We start from the raw sequence: 17753 nt of genomic DNA on the forward strand, positions 1-17753 counted from the left end.
CACTTTTCCACGCATTTGATCCTTCTTCAATATGCAATTGCATATTATTCTGTAAACTGGAAATTAGATTGTTATTGATGAGAGTAAAAAAAATACCATATTACTTTTTTAAATTTTTAAAATAAAATGACTCTAAACTAGTAAGTGTTAAATAATATTTGTTATGATAACTTGTGATAAAACAAAATGAGAACAGAGATAAAAGTGAGTTTTTTTTAAAAAAAAATTATAATTAATTTAGACATAAATTGACTACAAAAAAGTTAGTTTCAAATAGTAATTAAAATTAATTTTCAGGCAATCATATTACAGTATATTTTTTCCATTGAAAATAAGTGTTTTGTTTTTCCATCCAAATGTTCAAATGGAAATAGAACAATAAAGGTCTAAAAATCACCCAAATGCCCTGGCCATATATTTAAAATAATGACACTGTCTTGTGAGTTTTATTTTGCAATTCAGGCGTGGTGGTTGTTTTTTATTTTAATAACAAAAACAAATATAATTAAAGAGACACGGTAGAGTTGTCCTAACCCTTATAAAAAACAAAAGAAAGTTCATGGACCAACTTTCTCATGTACACTTCTCCCTGCAATGTCAATCAAAACAAAAATTTCAAAGAGATATTGCTAACATAAAAACCTTGCATTTCTAAATATAACATCATTACTATGACTCCAAATACATAGTCACTTACATACATTGCCAAACTCGATTATATTTATTACTAATCCTTTTTACGTCAACCTAGCTATAATATATTTCTGCACTATTGTGATAAATAAATTATTGTTCTATTCATGAGTCACAAATCTACCAAATGTATGTTACCACCTTACACTTAAAAAAGAAATGACTATAGCTCCAAAAATATTCTCTTACTAAGTAAAAGTAATCACTTTATTAATGAGTAATCTCCATGCCAAAAATTGAACAAATGACAATGCTTTAGTTTTCACAGCTCATGATATTTAAACCGGTCATGGACAAGATTATGAAAGTTTAATTTTCTGTAATTCGATTTAAGGACGTATTATGGTGTTTCATTTCATCATCCTTCAAACCACTTATCTTCTTTTTCTCTGTATAAATGTATCATTTCTAACTCTTTTACCAGCTGAGTGACCATAGATTTCTCCCATTCGAACCACTTTATGTGACATGTGAATGTTTGTTGCAGAGGAACAAAATTATCTTCTTCCGAAATACATAAATGAGAATATATTGTACAACGAATTCAACAATTCCAATTATGCGCAAGTTATTGAAGTAGATCACAGGAAGGACGGGTTGGGATGAGACTTTTTAAAAAAAGAAAATTAGTTAAAATTTATTTATTATAATTAAAATAAAAAAAACATAGTTTAAAGTATTTTTAATCAAAATTCAAGTCCTTTATAAGTTTATGTATTTTTAATTGAGTTATTATTAAATTTTTTATATTTTCTAAGTATTTAGAATTTTTATATTTTTTAATTGAATATCAATGATTTAATTGTTTGGTTGATTTAGTGGCGTATTTGATTAATTAGGTTGCAATGTGAAGATTTTTATTGAACAAAATGATTTAGAGAGGGTATCCATTTAATTATCTTTAATTTTAATGTTGTCATGTCATATTAAGATGAAATACATAAAAATGAAAAATAAAGAATAAAAATATATATATGTTATTAGGTTGTATGTGAAAGAGTTAGTAGATATAGATAAAGGATTTGCATATTACTTTTAATAGAACTATAGAATGTGATTGCCCATATTAGAATATTATAATGCAAGAAAAACTAATGAATATTCAAGATTAATTCAGAATTTACCAAAAAATTTGTTACATAAATTATTTTAATAAAATAAATATGCATCTCTCAAATTTAATTTTACAAAAAATAACCATAATTAAAATATACTATTGTCATACTTTTTCTATTATCATAATTATCATATATATTTAAATTATCTTATTTATTATTTTTATTCTTCAAATTTTCACTCCTAACTTATTTATAAATATTAAATTAAATATATTTTTTAACTCCAAATTTACCTCACACTATCAAAATTTTAAATTTATAAGAACTAATTTTAATTAATCATGTACAATTAAAATTTTTTGATAAAGAAATATTTTCTAAAAATTATTTAATTAATTAAATTAAAAAAATGTTTAGATTCATCCCTCAGGGAGTCGAATTATGAGAGCAATATGTCCATTAAAAAGTTAAAATCTCCATGAAAAATTGTTTACCGAGAAAGAAAATTTTCCACGTCAACAATAATACGGTATAGTTTGGAAAATAATTTGTACAGTGAGGCGAATAAACTTAAGATTTAATTACAATAGAAATAAAAAACGCCAATTATCTCACTCGCATTAAAGGAAAAAAAGGTATGTGCATGGAAGAATTGATGGAGGTCTTAAAATAGAAATATTACATGAAATTAATTAAACGTGACATGCATATTAATGGACATGTAAATTTAATGATAATAATGATTTATGATACATTTTTTAGACGTATATTCGAACACGGAATGATTAAATGAAATTGTTTAGATATTATTATTAATAAATATTACTTATTAAACTAATTAATATATATATATATATATATAAAACCTATACTTGTTTAATATTGTTGGTATGAAATTTACTAAGATGCAAAATTTATCTTATTGTGATATGAACATAAAGATAACTTTGTCTGAGTTTTTTAAAAACTTAAAAGATTGCTTCATGGTTTGATTTGCTTAAGTAAGTTTTGGGCACTGACGAGGATGTCGCGTTAGTAATTGTAATTAAAATAAAAAACATGTCTTTCACACAAATAAGAATGTCAGGAAAAAATGTGTACGGGTATTTTAATTAAATATAAGTAAGAAATAGTATAAATTAGGCTTAATTAAATTTTGAATCCCTAATATTATATATGTCTTTAGCATCTTATTCTATTATAATATATTTCTAAATATTTCAAAAATTAATAAGATGAGTTTTACACAAAATCATTTACAAATAAAGCAAATATTTATAATTTAATTGAAGCCGTTTAAAATCTAATTATGTGTAAATGTCGCTGTAATTATTGGAATACGAAGGAATTCATTTACGAGGATCAAATCTAATATTTAAGACCAAATGTAATTCATTTTTAATCAAATTCAATTATGTTTTAAATATAGGAATTATAATATATTTTATCATTAGAACCTCCAATTTTACTAATTAAATTAATTGATAAAGACGGAATGGAATTCATTTTTAATTCCATTAGATCCAGATTTATAATAAAAAAGATGTTAATTTATGAAAATGGATAAAAATGAGATTATTTAACCGACTAATGCTGTTTCCTTTATGCAATAGAATCCGCAAACCCCCCTAATTACAAGCAATTTAATTGAACACACTGAAATAATTTAGATTTATTTAGAAGGAGGTACTCCACCACTAGATGAATAGACAGGTACTGTTCATAGTTTGCATTTCCTTGAGATTCTTGTGCGGGTTTTGAAGATCTTTCCTCTTCAGATTCATGGCGGCAATCCAACCACCACAGGCTCCGGATCGTACAACCGGTATTTGAACGCGGCTCGACTCCTTTATTTTTCTTCTTATTGTGATTATCATCATAATTACTAATATATTTTCATCGAATTTTGACCTTCCCAAATTTTCCTTTCGACGAAGTAAATAATCGATTGAGAAATTTTTATTAATGTTTATGAATTCAAGAAAAGAAATATTATTTTGGTTGTAGTTAACGTTCGATGTCCATTACTTTCTTTTCTGTTCAGCCTTAAACCTTGCATCTGCGTACGACAATCGTAAGTGATGTTGATCTCGGTATCTTAATTCTCTGTGTCATGAATGACACCATCCCTGGTGTTATCAGACAACAAAGAATTGTGGATTTTCGCTGTAATCCCTGATGGGATCATCGTGGTCTTAGTAAATAACTCATGCATTGAAGTGGATTTTGTTGGGGGTGGGGGGTTACAAGAAATGAATTATCACGCTTTAAGTCAGACATTCTGTGTTACGAATTTCGTAATTATGGCTTCAATTATCAACGGCACCGAGAGACTACGGTCTGAAGGATGATTACTTTATTTTTGTATGTGATCTATTACACTTCATTTTATACTACCATTTCTTTCCAGCAATACTGTTTTACTGCGCCCACTTGCCTGATTTCCATTCCAAAGTGTATTCACACTCTTTGGTTTGCATGTGTGGATTTGTGTGTATGTAGTTATTAATTCAGGTTTTGCTATCTTCAAATTTAGCTTTGCTTGGTCAATAATCTGTACTGCTACTACTTGTGTTTTTAAGTTCATACTGTCACTGAGCATATAGATCATGCATGCAGAAGAGATACCAGCCGAACCAGATAACATGAAGGAGCAGGTAGTAGTTCTCTAAACTCATACAAAAATAAGTCATTGCACTAGATATGCCCCTGATAGATAAAAATATACAGGGAAGGGATCAAGTCACTCCTCATTCTAACCTTTTATTTTAGTCTAAATGGTTAATACGTAACTCACTTTTATCCATTAGATTAAGAAAAAAATAAAGGGTGATGAGGAGTAACTCTCCTAAAGTTTCTCAGTAACTTAATCCCTCTTCGTACACACACACACACACAAACATGTCTTATTTTCTTAACTTAATTCATCAATACCTGAAAGTTCAATATCTTTCAAGTCTTCTCAGGGTACAGTGACTATAGGTCATTCGAGGGAGACCACAAGTCAATCAGGCTCTTTAGGTTCAGGTGGAGATGTTCCTCTGTATCCTCCTAATGTGTATGCTCCTCAAGCTCAGGCTTTCTACTATAGAGGTTAATCTTCATTTCTACAAGTCCTTTTCATTCTTTGAAAGAATTATCACTATACTTTTATGTTGACCAACCACCTAGGGAATTTCAGTTTTACGTACATGGCTTTTAAGTTTTTCATATATGTGGGTAAAGCTATTGTAACTTCATCATGTTTAGGTGTTATTGTCCATGACATTTTGAAATAAATTACTGAAATGGTACTATCATTTTGAAACACATGATAGTATTGCAAGACTCGCCCGAGTTTTTTATCCTTTTTGCAACCTATTCAACATTTTTCTTGCATTACTGATCTACTATTAAGGTTGCTCAATTTCACTTTCACTTTCCTGTCATTGTTATCCATCTTATGAACATTTCATGGCACACAAATTTAAAAGTCCATAGATGTGTTAATTTTAAATTATGTTTATAATCAGTTTGAGTTTGCAAAAGTGTAAGATTTTAGATAAATTTTATTGCTTTTGAATTGAATGGAGTGACTTTGTTCTTTTATGTACATAATTTAGTAACCATTTTTTTTCCATATACCACATATAATTATCAGATGATTTTCAAATTGCAAAGTGGCCATTGACTATACCAATTGGCTTGTGGTGCTCGTTGTGCTGTGTTGTGCAAAGTTTATTTGGTAACTGGTGTTATCATCGCTATTTTCTAATTTTAGTGAGTCTGATTCCAGGTTTTGACAATGGCAACGGTGAATGGGATGAATATTCTTCATATGTCAATTCTGAGGGATTAGAAATTGGATCTCCTGTGAGAATTTGTCATCTCTTTTTATTTGTGCACAGTTTCTGTCTGCAATGCTTAACGCAATATATGTTCTTTTAAACTATTTTAGGGTGTCTACAATGAAAATCCATCCCTTATTTTCCATTCTGGGTATGGCTTCAACCCCCAAATGCCTTATGGACCGTATTCCCCAGTTACCACACCTTTGCCTTCTGTAGGTGGAGACACACAGTTATACTCCTCGCAGCAATTTCCATACACTGGACCACCTTATTATCCTCAGCTAATTCCTCCTAGCTTATCATATCTCAATTCACCTACTCCAGTTTCACAGCCAGAGCTCACCAACCTGGTAGGTATTGACCAACAAGTTGATAACATATTTTTTGGACCAAGAGCAGGCTATCCATCTGTGGGATCTTTTGGTCGAGGCAGCTTTCCTGTAGCGCCTGGTTCCTTTGGCTTTCATGAATCCCAACAAGGATTTGAAGGATCAAGATCTGGTGGTATCTGGTCAGATTGCTCAAAACCCTCAGAAAGACAAAGATCTTTAATGCCTCTATCGCCATCTGTTTCTCCACGGCCCATGGGCTCACTTGGGTCATTTGGGCCGAGTGTTGGAATGGTTTGTTCAATAACTTCAGCATAATTATGCAAGATATTACATTTTCTCCTAAATAGTTGATATTTTTGAAAATCAATGATTAATCTTGCTCTTCACTAATGTATATTTATATATGCAAATTTGAATAGTACAACTTTTAGAAATCAGAGATAAAGGCTACAACCTATGACATACTATATGCAATAAAAAATAGCTCCATAAAAAGCTAGACAACATAAGATGATCATTATTTTAACACCTTTTCTCTAGGTAAGCATATAAATTGTATGCACCAAGCTTGGAACTTAATTCAAGCTCTTCTTAAGGATTTATTTCAAATATATGAAGTTGATCACTAAAGTTGATAAACCCACAACTAATATCCTTGGATAGCATTTTTTTTAATGAAATGATAATCAATTTTGATATGTTTAGTTCTTTCACAAAAACACTAGATTGGAAGCAATGTGAAGGGCTGCTTGATTTTCACAATATAACTTCATGTGTTGAACTTTACAAAATTTCAACTATTGTTTTTATCCACTCAAGTTCACATGTAACTAAAGCTATAGCTTGATAACTTAATTCTTCCTTGTCTTGGCCTATATACCTGTTCAATAGTACCCTATGGCATCATTGGCATTCATCATACTCCAGATTGTATTGGTTGAAAAGCAGTTTATCTATCAAACCTTGTATTTAAGAAAAATATTTCAGTGAATTTGAAAGAAATAATGGGTGAAAGGAAAATAGGTTTTCAGTTCTGTTTTTAATGGGAACTCAAGTCCTATGACCCATAACTGATATTAACGTATTCCAATAAAATTTCTGAATTTTGGTCTTAAATGAAGTATTACTATGCACAGCAACAATGTGAAACAGGAAGTTGCCAGATAGCAACACATATATACATTGTCAATATGTCACATAGTGCTGACTACTCGGTTCTTTGTAGGCCTCTCATCAACAGCCATCATTATATGGGTTTGGATCTGGTTCAAACTCTTATGGTAGGGGCTACCTGCCTAACCACGGCTCTAGCTTTGGAGGTACTTCTATTTCCAATCTTAATGATAGGAGTTGTGCTTCTCTTGAAAATAGCAGGAGGCAAGGGCGGCCATCTGCATCTCTTTGCAATTGTACCGGTACTCTTGATATCCTTAGTGAGCAGAACCGAGGTCCAAGGGCCTCAAAGCTGAAAAATCAAATTTTGGCTGAAAAAAATTCTGTGGATAATGGTAAAAATAGTGCATCTACTGCCAAGTTTCAAAATGAGTCACTCAATCGGTCAGATTTTGCCATAGATTACAAGGATGCCAAATTTTTTGTCATCAAATCTTACAGTGAAGATAATGTGCACAAGAGCATTAAATATGGTGTCTGGGCTAGTACACCAAACGGAAACAGGAAGTTAGATGCTGCATATCGCCAAGCAATGGAGAAGCAAGAGGCCTGCCCTATATTTCTCTTCTTCTCGGTAATTATCTGGTATTTGTAACTATTTTAGTCCAAATATCGTGCTACCATTTTCAACCTATTGTAACTTTATATTTCTTGTCCTGTGTTTGTAGCAAACCTTGGTTCAGTGTTTTCTATTATTGTCCTAATTTCTGTTAAAAAAACTTATGATTGTTTTTTTGAGAAATTACTGTCTTGTTTCACAGTTTCCTAAGATAGCTTTTGGAAAAAATGTGGTTATTTCCCATGGAAAAGATCTCCAAACAAAGATTCAATGGGTTTAGTTCTTGACCTTGTATTCATGGCATTATATTGTTTTAGTTTTATGGGGTAGGGCATTTGACATCTATTGCCTGATATGGGGTTTGAAATTACTACTCTGAAGTACTAAAATTAAATTTCTGTGTTTTTGCTAGTGTTTTTCTAACATAAGTTGACTGCCGTCAAAAAAAAATGCGCAACTATTTCTAGGTCAATGCGAGTGCTCAGTTCTGTGGGGTAGCTGAAATGGTTGGACCTGTCAATTTTGACAAGAGTGTGGACTTCTGGCAACAAGATAAGTGGAGTGGCCAGTTTCCCGTGAAGTGGCACATAATTAAAGACGTTCCAAACAGTCAGTTTCGTCACATTGTTCTTGAAAATAATGATAACAAGCCTGTGACTAACAGTCGAGATACTCAGGAGGTAGAATCAGGGTTCTTTCACTATCTACGAATTTATGAAACATGCTTTAAACGTTTTACTGTTTTTACTCTAATTTCATAGCATGTCAGATTTGATGGAAGACAGAGGGAAATGATTACTGCAGGGTGTCAATGAGAAGACTTCTGACAATTGAATGTTGAGTTACATATTGCCTTGAGAAACTTTCTCATACTTTTAGGCATCCTAAAACTTATTTTTTGTCCTGATTTGTACGTTCACCTTGGTGTTTGGAATTACATTTGTCTGAGCTTTGCTTGGGTCATCTACCAAGTTTACTTTTTGCTCACTTGTTTTGTTTTTAATTAGTTTTCAGATAATTATTGTTTCTAATTAAAGTGATGAGTGACCAGTTAGATCAATTTAGCTTCCGATCCTAGGTATCACTGTATTCTATAAACTTCCAAACTAATTCTAGAAATCAGTTTATTATGTGCTACTAAAAATTTAGTGATTGCTTGCTACTGAGTAGTTGCTCCTTTCTTATTTTAAACTTTGCAGGTGAAGTTGCCACAGGGTATTGAAATGTTGGCCATTTTTAAAAACTATGAAACTGATGTTTCCATCCTGGATGATTTTGATTTCTACGAAGACCGGCAGAAGGCTATGCAAGAACGGAAGGCAAGGCAGCAAAACAGCATGATGACAACTGGATTAGTTGGAGAAAATGAACATCGGAATTCTGCTAACACTACTGGTGAATTTATGAAGCAGATGACAAAGAGTTTTGCTCTAGTTGTCCGCTTAGATGAGAATAACAACGAAGTTGCCGCGGACAGAGATAATTTAGTCTCTCATGGCCCCATTGGTAACGTAGTTAAATCTGATGATGGTCAATCAGTGCCGGCCTCTTCAACTCAAACCAGTTAGGAAGATGTACCAGAAATGTTGTTTCACATTTGGTGATTGAAAATTGGAATCATCCCTGCTTTATCTCATTACTTTTTTCCAAACAAGGTAGCGTTGCCGTTGTTAAGTCGTTGGAGTCTATGGGGTTTCTAAATGAGGTACTCACGTAAGAGAATGGGTTTCATGTATAAGTGTCTCCTGCGGTGCGTCAATTAGAAGTGTCGTTTTGATTTAGTTATCCCCACCCCGAAAAAACAAATAATAATAACTTCTGCTCATTGGAGTGTATAGGTTAGATTTTAATCACCACTTTTGTTTAATAATTTCGTGTAGGATTGTTTTAGGCGTGTTTCATTTTGTAAAATTTCCTCGTCTTTACAACCCTTTTAATAAAGGCAGCAAATCCCCTTGCAATTATCATTGTTGTTATTATTATTATGATGGTAGTATATTATATAGTGAAATCCACACGACAATCTTCATTTCATGCGCAAGACCAAAAAAAATAGTATGGGAAAACCTCCTTTTTTTCTCATGTTTAATTTCTTAAAAATGCTATTTGCATGCTGACAGATACTCTTATGTAAATTCTATTTTAAAAAATTGTATATGAGAAATGTAAATACGACATGTAGAGATGATTTTTTATGAAAGTGAAACAATGGGTAGAAGACCTCTTAGACGATATACCACTAGACAATAGACATTATTTTACCAAGTGTGTAAGCATTCATTAGTGCAAAACTTTATATCAACTTTATGCTTGCTAGTGCATCAAGGATAAGTTACATGGAACGCAAGGCATAGTTGGATCATGTCTAGTTAGTATAGGAAGATCTAGAACATTGTTTCATTTTTAGCTTGGTTTGAGTGTTGCATCTCCTATAGAAGAGAGTTTTGTAGTTTTGTTTAGTACTTAGACGTTTAATTGAGTTCATTTTGAATTTTGGAGAAACTTGTGAACTCTTGTATCCTCTCTTATTAAATCTTATATAGAATTTCTAGAATTTTAAGTAATAAGTTCTCTTATTCCACTTAATTTGATTTTTGTTAAGTAACACGTTCTTTTAATTCATCTTCACCCGTCCTTTTTTTATTTTGTTGTCTTTAAACTCCATTGCATATGCTATAAAAGAAACTCATGACTTATTTCTTCATGTGTTAATATGTGTATGAAACCCATTTTAAACTATGCCATAATTTCAAGAAAAAAGAAATTTAATTTTATGGCTTCGTACTTGTTGAATTTAATTCAATTATTATATACATTCAAATTTAATATATTGTATAAAAGGTGGTATTTTATGGAAAATCTCACTTTCATATTTATTGATTTTGTTCCATAATAATAACAATAACAACAAATACCTAACGTATTAGTATAAAATAAGAAAGACTGATTCAACTCAACGTACTAAAATATAAAAAAAATGTTTGTCTAACTCGATTTAAATAAATGAATTATAATATTTTAGATTCAACCTCATTTCATAAACCATTTTGACCACTTTAATAAAATTAAAAATATATTTTTAAAATCTAAGTCACATATTTAAAACTAATTTTTATTTTTAGATAAATAAATTATATATAAATTATAGCATATGTTTTAATAAATTAGTATATTTATTTATTGACCCACTAATTTATAATTTAATTCAACATATATATATATATATATATATATATGTGGTATATTTTTTATACATTTTTATCTTAATCGATCCAATATTTAAAAAAAAAGGTGATAATCCTAATAATGATAATGAATGTTAAGTTAAAAAAAAATTAAAAAGATAATTAGCCTTAAAGAATTAAAAGTTTAATTCAAACATTATGAGTATTTATGAATTTAAATATCACGCATGAAAGAAATTGAATGATGATGATAATGTTAAATATTCCAAATTGTATATTTGATTAACTAAGAAGAATGCGATCCTTTTCACGAATTTTTCGTGATATATAAAAATTTGTGATTATTAACGTGGTGCACTATTTTCCGTTTTTATTTTATTTAATTTTAAATACAAAGTAAGAGGTGCTGGGAATGAGAAGGAAAAGGGATATAGACGAAAATGAATGCGGTGAAGAAGAGTACGAGAGAATTGAGTGAACGAGTGAAGGAGTGGAAAACGAATATGAATGCGAGCACGATCATGACGGTGATGACGACGATGAGTGTGTTCAACATCTATGCCTATGGCGCTTGGGGCCTCCTTACGTTTGTTGCTCTGCTCCTTGTTATGTTATTTCTTTGGCAGCGTGACAGATTGTTCTTCGCTCCGTCGTCCCCGTCTCTGTCCACGGCTCCGGTCACTTCCTCTTTCAACACCGATTCTATCATTTCAAACCCCAGGTCTCTATTCCACCTCCGTCTTTTTTGTTAAATAAATTCACTATTTCAATTCCAACTGTAATTTCCGCTTCTTTATTATTATTCTTGTATGCTTTCTTTGTGTTTTGATCCTTTCATTTTTCACTTTGAATTGTTTGGGATAAGCTCTTCATAGAAAGGAAGAAGCAAAATTAACCTAGGTTACTTGAGTTGAGTCTAGTCATCGACGAAATGAAGAAAGGATCTTGCTAAAAAAAACTAGGATATCATACATATGTAGCGAGCTTGGTCTGTTATTTAACAGTTTATGGCTTTAATTTATAATTCCTGAGAAGCAGTTTTGATGCATGTGTTGCTTAGAAGGGTGCAAAGAATCATTCGAGGTCAAAAGTAACATTCTAATTGTAAATCAGAAACATTTGATAGTCTAATATTTTATTCTCTTTTAAGCTTTTCGAATCTTAACTGAAGTACGATTTAAAAAACTGAATTTGGATCTGAAAAAATGTTTCAGCACCAAAGGTGTTTTGATGATTGATTCTGTAACACTCACCAAGATTATAATTACGTAAAAAAAGTATTCAAAACATTAAGCACATAGAAGTCACTTAGTAAATTCAGCAGTTAATAATGTTTTTGTTGTAATTGAGTGATATTACTTGGTATATATTACATGAAAATATTTCCCTTTAGTTTACATTCAGTTCATCACTTTAAAGCAAGGATTTTCCAAGCATACTACCCAAACACCTAATACTTTGAGTCACATTCATAGTTGTTTTTTGACGTTTTCTAGTGTTGAGTGAGGTGTATAATAAGATGATTTGACGATGTGAAATTTTTTGTTTACTCTTGCAGAACCTCAAATTTTGTGACAGATGCTGATTTGAAATTTTTAATGGAGATTTTGGATGAGAAGCTCAATGAGAATGATAAATGGGAGGATGTCCTGGATAGAAGAAACCATAATTTGTGCTACAGTGTAAAATGCTTCAAGCCTAAGGTTAATGTTCTTATTCATTTTTAACTGGATTGCAGACTTGAATCTATCATGGTATTTTCTGGGAAAGTTAACACGTAACTTCTTTATTTTAATTAAAATGTTGCTTTCATAATTGTAGGGGACCTTGTTGTCTGACGTTCATGTAGCTTTAATTGTTATATAGTTAATAAAGCATCTCTGTATTTTTCCCTTTCCTCTTTCACATGATGTGCAGGAATGCCTAGTTACAGACACAAATGCAGAGTCAAACCATACTCTGGTGACTTTGTCCTCTAATCAGCACATTCTTCTATAGATCAGTTGGAACTAATTGAGTCCAAGTAAAGGGAAAATAGAATTTTAGTTGATAGTTCATTTTTCTGTTAAATGATAAATAATAATGTCAGGAGGTTACACTAGTTCTTGTTCTGTTCTTTCAGTGTGTAATCTTAATTTAGTAACTGCTATATGCATATGCAAACAGAATGGTTTTGGAATGATCTATATACACTACATAGTTGTTTCTCCGATGTGTTGCAGAATGGTCCCCTGAGATATTTGAGCAAGACTGTCTTCAGTGGTATTTCATCTGAGATGCTGAGAAACTTCTACATGGACAATGATTACAGAAAGCAGTGGGATAAAACACTGGTTGAGCATAATCAACTGCAGGTAGACAAATCTGATGGTACTGAAGTTGGTCATACAATTAAAAAGTTCCCTCTTTTGACGCCTAGAGAATATGTACTAGCTTGGAAGTTGTGGCAGGGGAGTGATAAAACATTTTACTGTTTTATGAAGGTAATGCACCAATTATGGTTTTTAATATAATAGTAACGTGAATAATTGCTTTTTACTACTGATTAGTGTTAATGAACATTGCATCTGTGAATTGTGATTACTGTTAATGCCCATGTATTTGTGAACTGAGATTGAGTAATATATGAATGTTGATGCGGCTCCCTTGCTCTCTTTACTCACCTTTCCCCCCCTATCATTTAAGAGGAGGTAGCTATGAAGGAATGAGGAAAAAATAATGATCAAGTTCTTAGAAAATATATTGGTCAAGAAATTAGAGATCCAGATTATAACTTCAAAGACACTATTGTTCAAATGTAAAATTATCAACTGGTAATTATGAATATTTTTACTGTGTTTTTTTTTCCTTCTGCCAATTTGGAGATTTATTTACTGGGATTCGCGCACTATGTACTTGCATATTGCACAATGAAATGTGGTTTCTCGTTATATACAACTAAATAGAAGTTGTTTCCCATTGCAAGTCTAGCATACTTGATTAGGGGGAACTTTCGTATGCCTTGTTGCTATGGGAAGAGATCAGCATGTGTGATGCATCCCTATTCTCCACTCCTTTGACGTATTAGTTCATAATCTTCCTGTTGATATCTTACCGATGGTGTGTATTTAGACACATGCAGGATTCTTTCTCGAATTTATCCATTTTGTTAATGATAGTTCCAAGGCAAATAGAGTAATAAACAAAGCGTATTGAGAATTGACTGAAAATACAACCTTTGTTTGTGAAAGAAGAATGTATAATTGTGAGATTTCTTGCTAATGTATTTTAGGATGCATACAAGAATTTTTATTTTTATTTTTATTTATTTATTTTATTTTATTTTTTTAAAAAGAAAGCTGTAGTTTTTTTCAATGCAATGACTACGTTTTCATTTTTGGTCATGAACCCTGTTAGGAATGTGAGCATCCCTTGGCGCCACGGCAGAGAAAATATGTACGCGTGGAGTTGTTTAGATCTGGCTGGCAAATAAGAGAAGGTAGTGTCTTGACATATTCTAAGTTTTTTCCATCAAACAACAAACTTATTTTTTGGTTGTCTTGAGGAGGGGGGTCTACCTGGAAATGGGAACTTTTCTTTTCTTTGAAATTACAGTATATTAAACCCACTCTACTTTCTAGGTTGCCTAGATTCATTGTAACTTGGGAAATAGAGTTAGAATTTCATTGCCTAATTTTGTGTATTAATTTTATAAGTAAATACTGTCTACATAAATTGTTAAGTTGAGTATTTTTTTCACTCAAGCAATTTACTAAAATGCCCCAAATTATTTTTTCCTTCCCTAAATTCTGTGGAGTATAATTCTTGTAATTAATAGAATTTAATTTCCATCCTTAATTAGCCTACACATATTCTTAGGCTCTTGATAACTGAAAAGTTTGTCTTTCAAGGTCGTGAAAGATTTATATATATATATATATATATATATATATATATATATATATATATATATATATATATATATATATATATTATCTTTTTGTTTACACCTTTCAAATCTTCCTTGTTTTCAAGTTGCTATCAACTCTGAAGTACTAACTTTGAGATGGATACTAACACTGACAAGTAGAGGTGGAAACAAGGCAAGCTTTGGCTGGCCTGAGTTAACCCCTGCTTTAGCGGTCCTGAGCCAACCCAGACTGTCAGAGCTAAGCCGGACTTGTTTACCAATATAAACCCTTCTTTAAAGCTTTAGCCTGACCTGCTTGAAACTCTGAACTGACCCAAAAGCCTATTTACGTGACTTGTTTTATAGATACGAACAAGCTAATAAGCCAAGTAAGCCAACTTGTCAATAAAGGTGAATGGCCTTTGTTTATCACATGAATTATTCTTTGTTGTCTAAAGACTAATATCGAGAAAAATAAGAAAAATTCTGCTAGCAAACCATTAAATAAAATAAATGGTAGACAAACTAAGCAAACGTAGCTCCTCATAAGATAATGTTTTATACAATTTGGCATGACTTGGTGTGAGGTTGATTACTCGGTTTTCATCTCTCATTCTCCTGCTGGTAAGTGCATTTATCTTGTTTATGTTGATGATATTGTCATCACTGGCAAAGATGAGACTAGAATTTGGCACCTCAAACAAGTTGTTTTTCTTTATAAACGTGTGAAGAGAAGGCAAAGTCAAGGTAGTTTATTGTAGAACTGAAGATCAAAGGGCAGATTCTTAACGAAAGCTCTCCTAGAATCCAGATTTGAAGCTGAGAATAAAAATATAGTTTGCAGCGACTAAGGCAAAGAGATTTGTTGCAAGTGTGGGTTGCCAATACAACTTTAATGTTTGCTTATCTATTTCTTAGGAGTTACTTTTGATTTTGTTTTTAAGGTTTACTCTAAAATTAAGGGATGTAACAGATGTGCTTTGTGCTCTATATATAAAACTCTCTTGGTAAAATTATGGTTCTGCTCTGATAAAACAGAAAGGACGCAGTTGAAATCTTTTTATTTAGTGTAATTTCTTTATAAAGTTTGTATTAATTTGCATAATATGTCATGAAAACCTATTTCTATATCTGCATATTTATTTGGAATTTGGTCTGTCAGATCTTTCTTTGCATTTACATCCAGTAGTACTCATGTGCTCCATTTAAACATATATGTCATTGCCTCAACATTCTAGCAATGAAAGGACTTTTTTTGACTGGCATTTGAATAATTACAGTAGCTGGTAGCAATGCTTGCGAGATCACAATGTTTCATCAAGAAGATGCTGGTTTAAATATGGAGATGGCCAAGCTGGCTTTTCGCAAGGGCATATGGAGCTATGTATGCAAGATGGATGATGCACTTCGAAGATACTCTGTTATAAACTATCATTTATCAAGTTCGGTTAACACTTCACTTAATTTAATGCAGAAGGTTAGTGCTGCTAGTCTCACATATAATCATTTAACTTCTTTTGTGGTTGAATTGCTGATGCCTTTTATCATAGTCATCAGAACACTGCTTGAGGCAGATTTGCTTTAGACTTTGAATTTGGTCTTGATGACTATATATAAGACCACTTTCCTATTAAACAGCTCTAGTGATGTGATAGATTTGCTGATGGTTTAAATTTAGAATCAATTCTAGCCAGGACAATAATGAGAGAATTATTAAATCGCGCACTAATTTTTGGGATGATGAGGAGGCATGTTTTTTCAGGAGTGAAATTAAGTTTGTGGATGATGGCTTTGTTCATATTAGTGGTTATAATGGCAACTATATTGGGCCTTTTGACTCTTATATGGTTATCCAGTCATTTAAGGTTTATTTGGGTTTGTATTTCCCATCTTTTCTTCCAGTACTTTGAGCATTTTTATGTCTTTTTCGTATTAGAGTTGAAAGTTGTGGTTCCTCTAACTCTCAATAGGATTGTTTCTTGGATAAAACCTACATTTATGATTTGGCTCTTCTGCTGTAACCAGTTTTATCTTTGAACGCAATTAATATCTCAAACCTTAGCAAATGGTAGGTTAATAGTTCTTGGTGTGATCGTGGGATCCCTCAGCAGTATGAAACTTATTAATCTTCTCTATCACTTGTTATTGATGCATTTTTGTCCCCATTTTTTTAATACAACAGTGACTGGCTAGGAAATTAATTTCTTAATTTTCCACATTAAAAATAAATGTTATCCCTAATAATAAGCAAAGTGATTACTTTCTCTTTCAAAGTAAGCAAATATTGGTGACTAATAGTCCCTTCCTTTTGTGCAGGTACCTGCTTGTTTGGACAGTGTTAGGAGTAACATATCTCCAGCACATCCTACCGTCTTCGATGATCAAGTAACTGTTGAATCTCAAAAGCAGGTGATCCAGAGAAGGCCATCTAGAAAGTTTCTAGCCAATAGTTTGCTGCTTCTAGGGGGTGCTACTGCTATATGTCTTTCTCGTGGTCACTCTAGCCTAGGTGCTAAAGTTGCCATAGCATACGTTTTAACAAAACTTAGCAAGCGTGGTGCTAGATCAAACCAAAGCAAACAAAGTTGAATGTCAGATTTTTTACTTTATTTTTTAATCTAAGATTAGTCTCCTTGTAATATTGAATAATCAACCTTGATAATGCAAATAATCCTTATTTTGTATATGATTTAGGCATTCATACTTGTATAATCTATTACGATATATTTACTTGTTTATTAATAACATGTTGGGGTTTTTTGTTCAAGTAAAACCATAATTAATTTAGTCGAAAGCTCGGAACTGACTGTTGAAGATAAGCTACTTTATTAAATTAAAAATATTTAGTAAAATAATTTAATAAATTGGCGTATGTAAAATTATACAAAAGGATATATATATCATTGTCAATATCTTATTTAGTTTAATATTAAAAAATGCGAAAATTGTACATTGTGTAAAAGATGAAAATTGGTAGAATCACTAGGTTCTACGCTACTTCGAGATCATCAATATGGGATTACGACTCCTTCTG

General features: G+C 31.7%; 2 protein-coding genes across 11 annotated transcripts; both read left to right on the forward strand.

Annotated features, from left to right (window-relative positions):
* Window positions 1-3388: 3388 nt before the first annotated feature.
* Window positions 3389-9609, forward strand: LOC108320613 (YTH domain-containing protein ECT2). 10 transcript variants are annotated; one of them, XM_017552080.2, is made up of 9 exons: window positions 3389-3464; window positions 3530-3576; window positions 4371-4408; window positions 4709-4844; window positions 5527-5603; window positions 5689-6204; window positions 7139-7660; window positions 8113-8325; window positions 8845-9609. In XM_017552080.2, exons 2-9 carry the CDS (start codon window positions 3534-3536, stop codon window positions 9211-9213), a joined length of 1914 nt encoding a protein of 637 aa, XP_017407569.1. In that variant the 5' UTR covers window positions 3389-3464; window positions 3530-3533; the 3' UTR covers window positions 9214-9609. The 10 variants fall into 10 exon arrangements, with proteins under 10 accessions (XP_017407569.1, XP_052724665.1, XP_017407568.1 ...); XM_052868705.1 differs by having other exon boundaries at window positions 3393-3464; window positions 4718-4844; XM_017552079.2 differs by having other exon boundaries at window positions 3420-3576.
* A 1582-nt stretch (window positions 9610-11191) lies between these two features.
* LOC108320660 (uncharacterized) lies at window positions 11192-17405 on the forward strand. The gene is made up of 6 exons (XM_017552154.2): window positions 11192-11551; window positions 12389-12533; window positions 13053-13313; window positions 14227-14308; window positions 16000-16196; window positions 17036-17405. Exons 1-6 carry the CDS (start codon window positions 11271-11273, stop codon window positions 17306-17308), a joined length of 1239 nt encoding a protein of 412 aa, XP_017407643.1. The 5' UTR covers window positions 11192-11270; the 3' UTR covers window positions 17309-17405.
* The last annotated feature ends 348 nt before the right edge of the window (window positions 17406-17753 follow it).

The sequence above is a fragment of the Vigna angularis genome, chromosome 9 (genome assembly GCF_016808095.1).
Source record: "Vigna angularis cultivar LongXiaoDou No.4 chromosome 9, ASM1680809v1, whole genome shotgun sequence".
In the NCBI taxonomy this organism is placed as follows: domain Eukaryota; kingdom Viridiplantae; phylum Streptophyta; class Magnoliopsida; order Fabales; family Fabaceae; genus Vigna; species Vigna angularis.

Coding starts and splice junctions, on each gene's coding strand:
- LOC108320613 (XM_017552080.2), top strand. CDS start 3,534: ATGGCGGCAATCCAACCACCACAGGCTCCGGATCGTACAACCG. Junction 4,409..4,708: donor CAGATAACATGAAGGAGCAG/GTAGTAGTTCTC, acceptor ATATCTTTCAAG/TCTTCTCAGGGTACAGTGAC. Junction 8,326..8,844: donor ACAGTCGAGATACTCAGGAG/GTAGAATCAGGG, acceptor TAAACTTTGCAG/GTGAAGTTGCCACAGGGTAT.
- LOC108320660 (XM_017552154.2), top strand. CDS start 11,271: ATGAATGCGGTGAAGAAGAGTACGAGAGAATTGAGTGAACGAGTGAAG. Junction 12,534..13,052: donor TAAAATGCTTCAAGCCTAAG/GTTAATGTTCTT, acceptor GATGTGTTGCAG/AATGGTCCCCTGAGATATTT. Junction 13,314..14,226: donor CATTTTACTGTTTTATGAAG/GTAATGCACCAA, acceptor GAACCCTGTTAG/GAATGTGAGCATCCCTTGGC.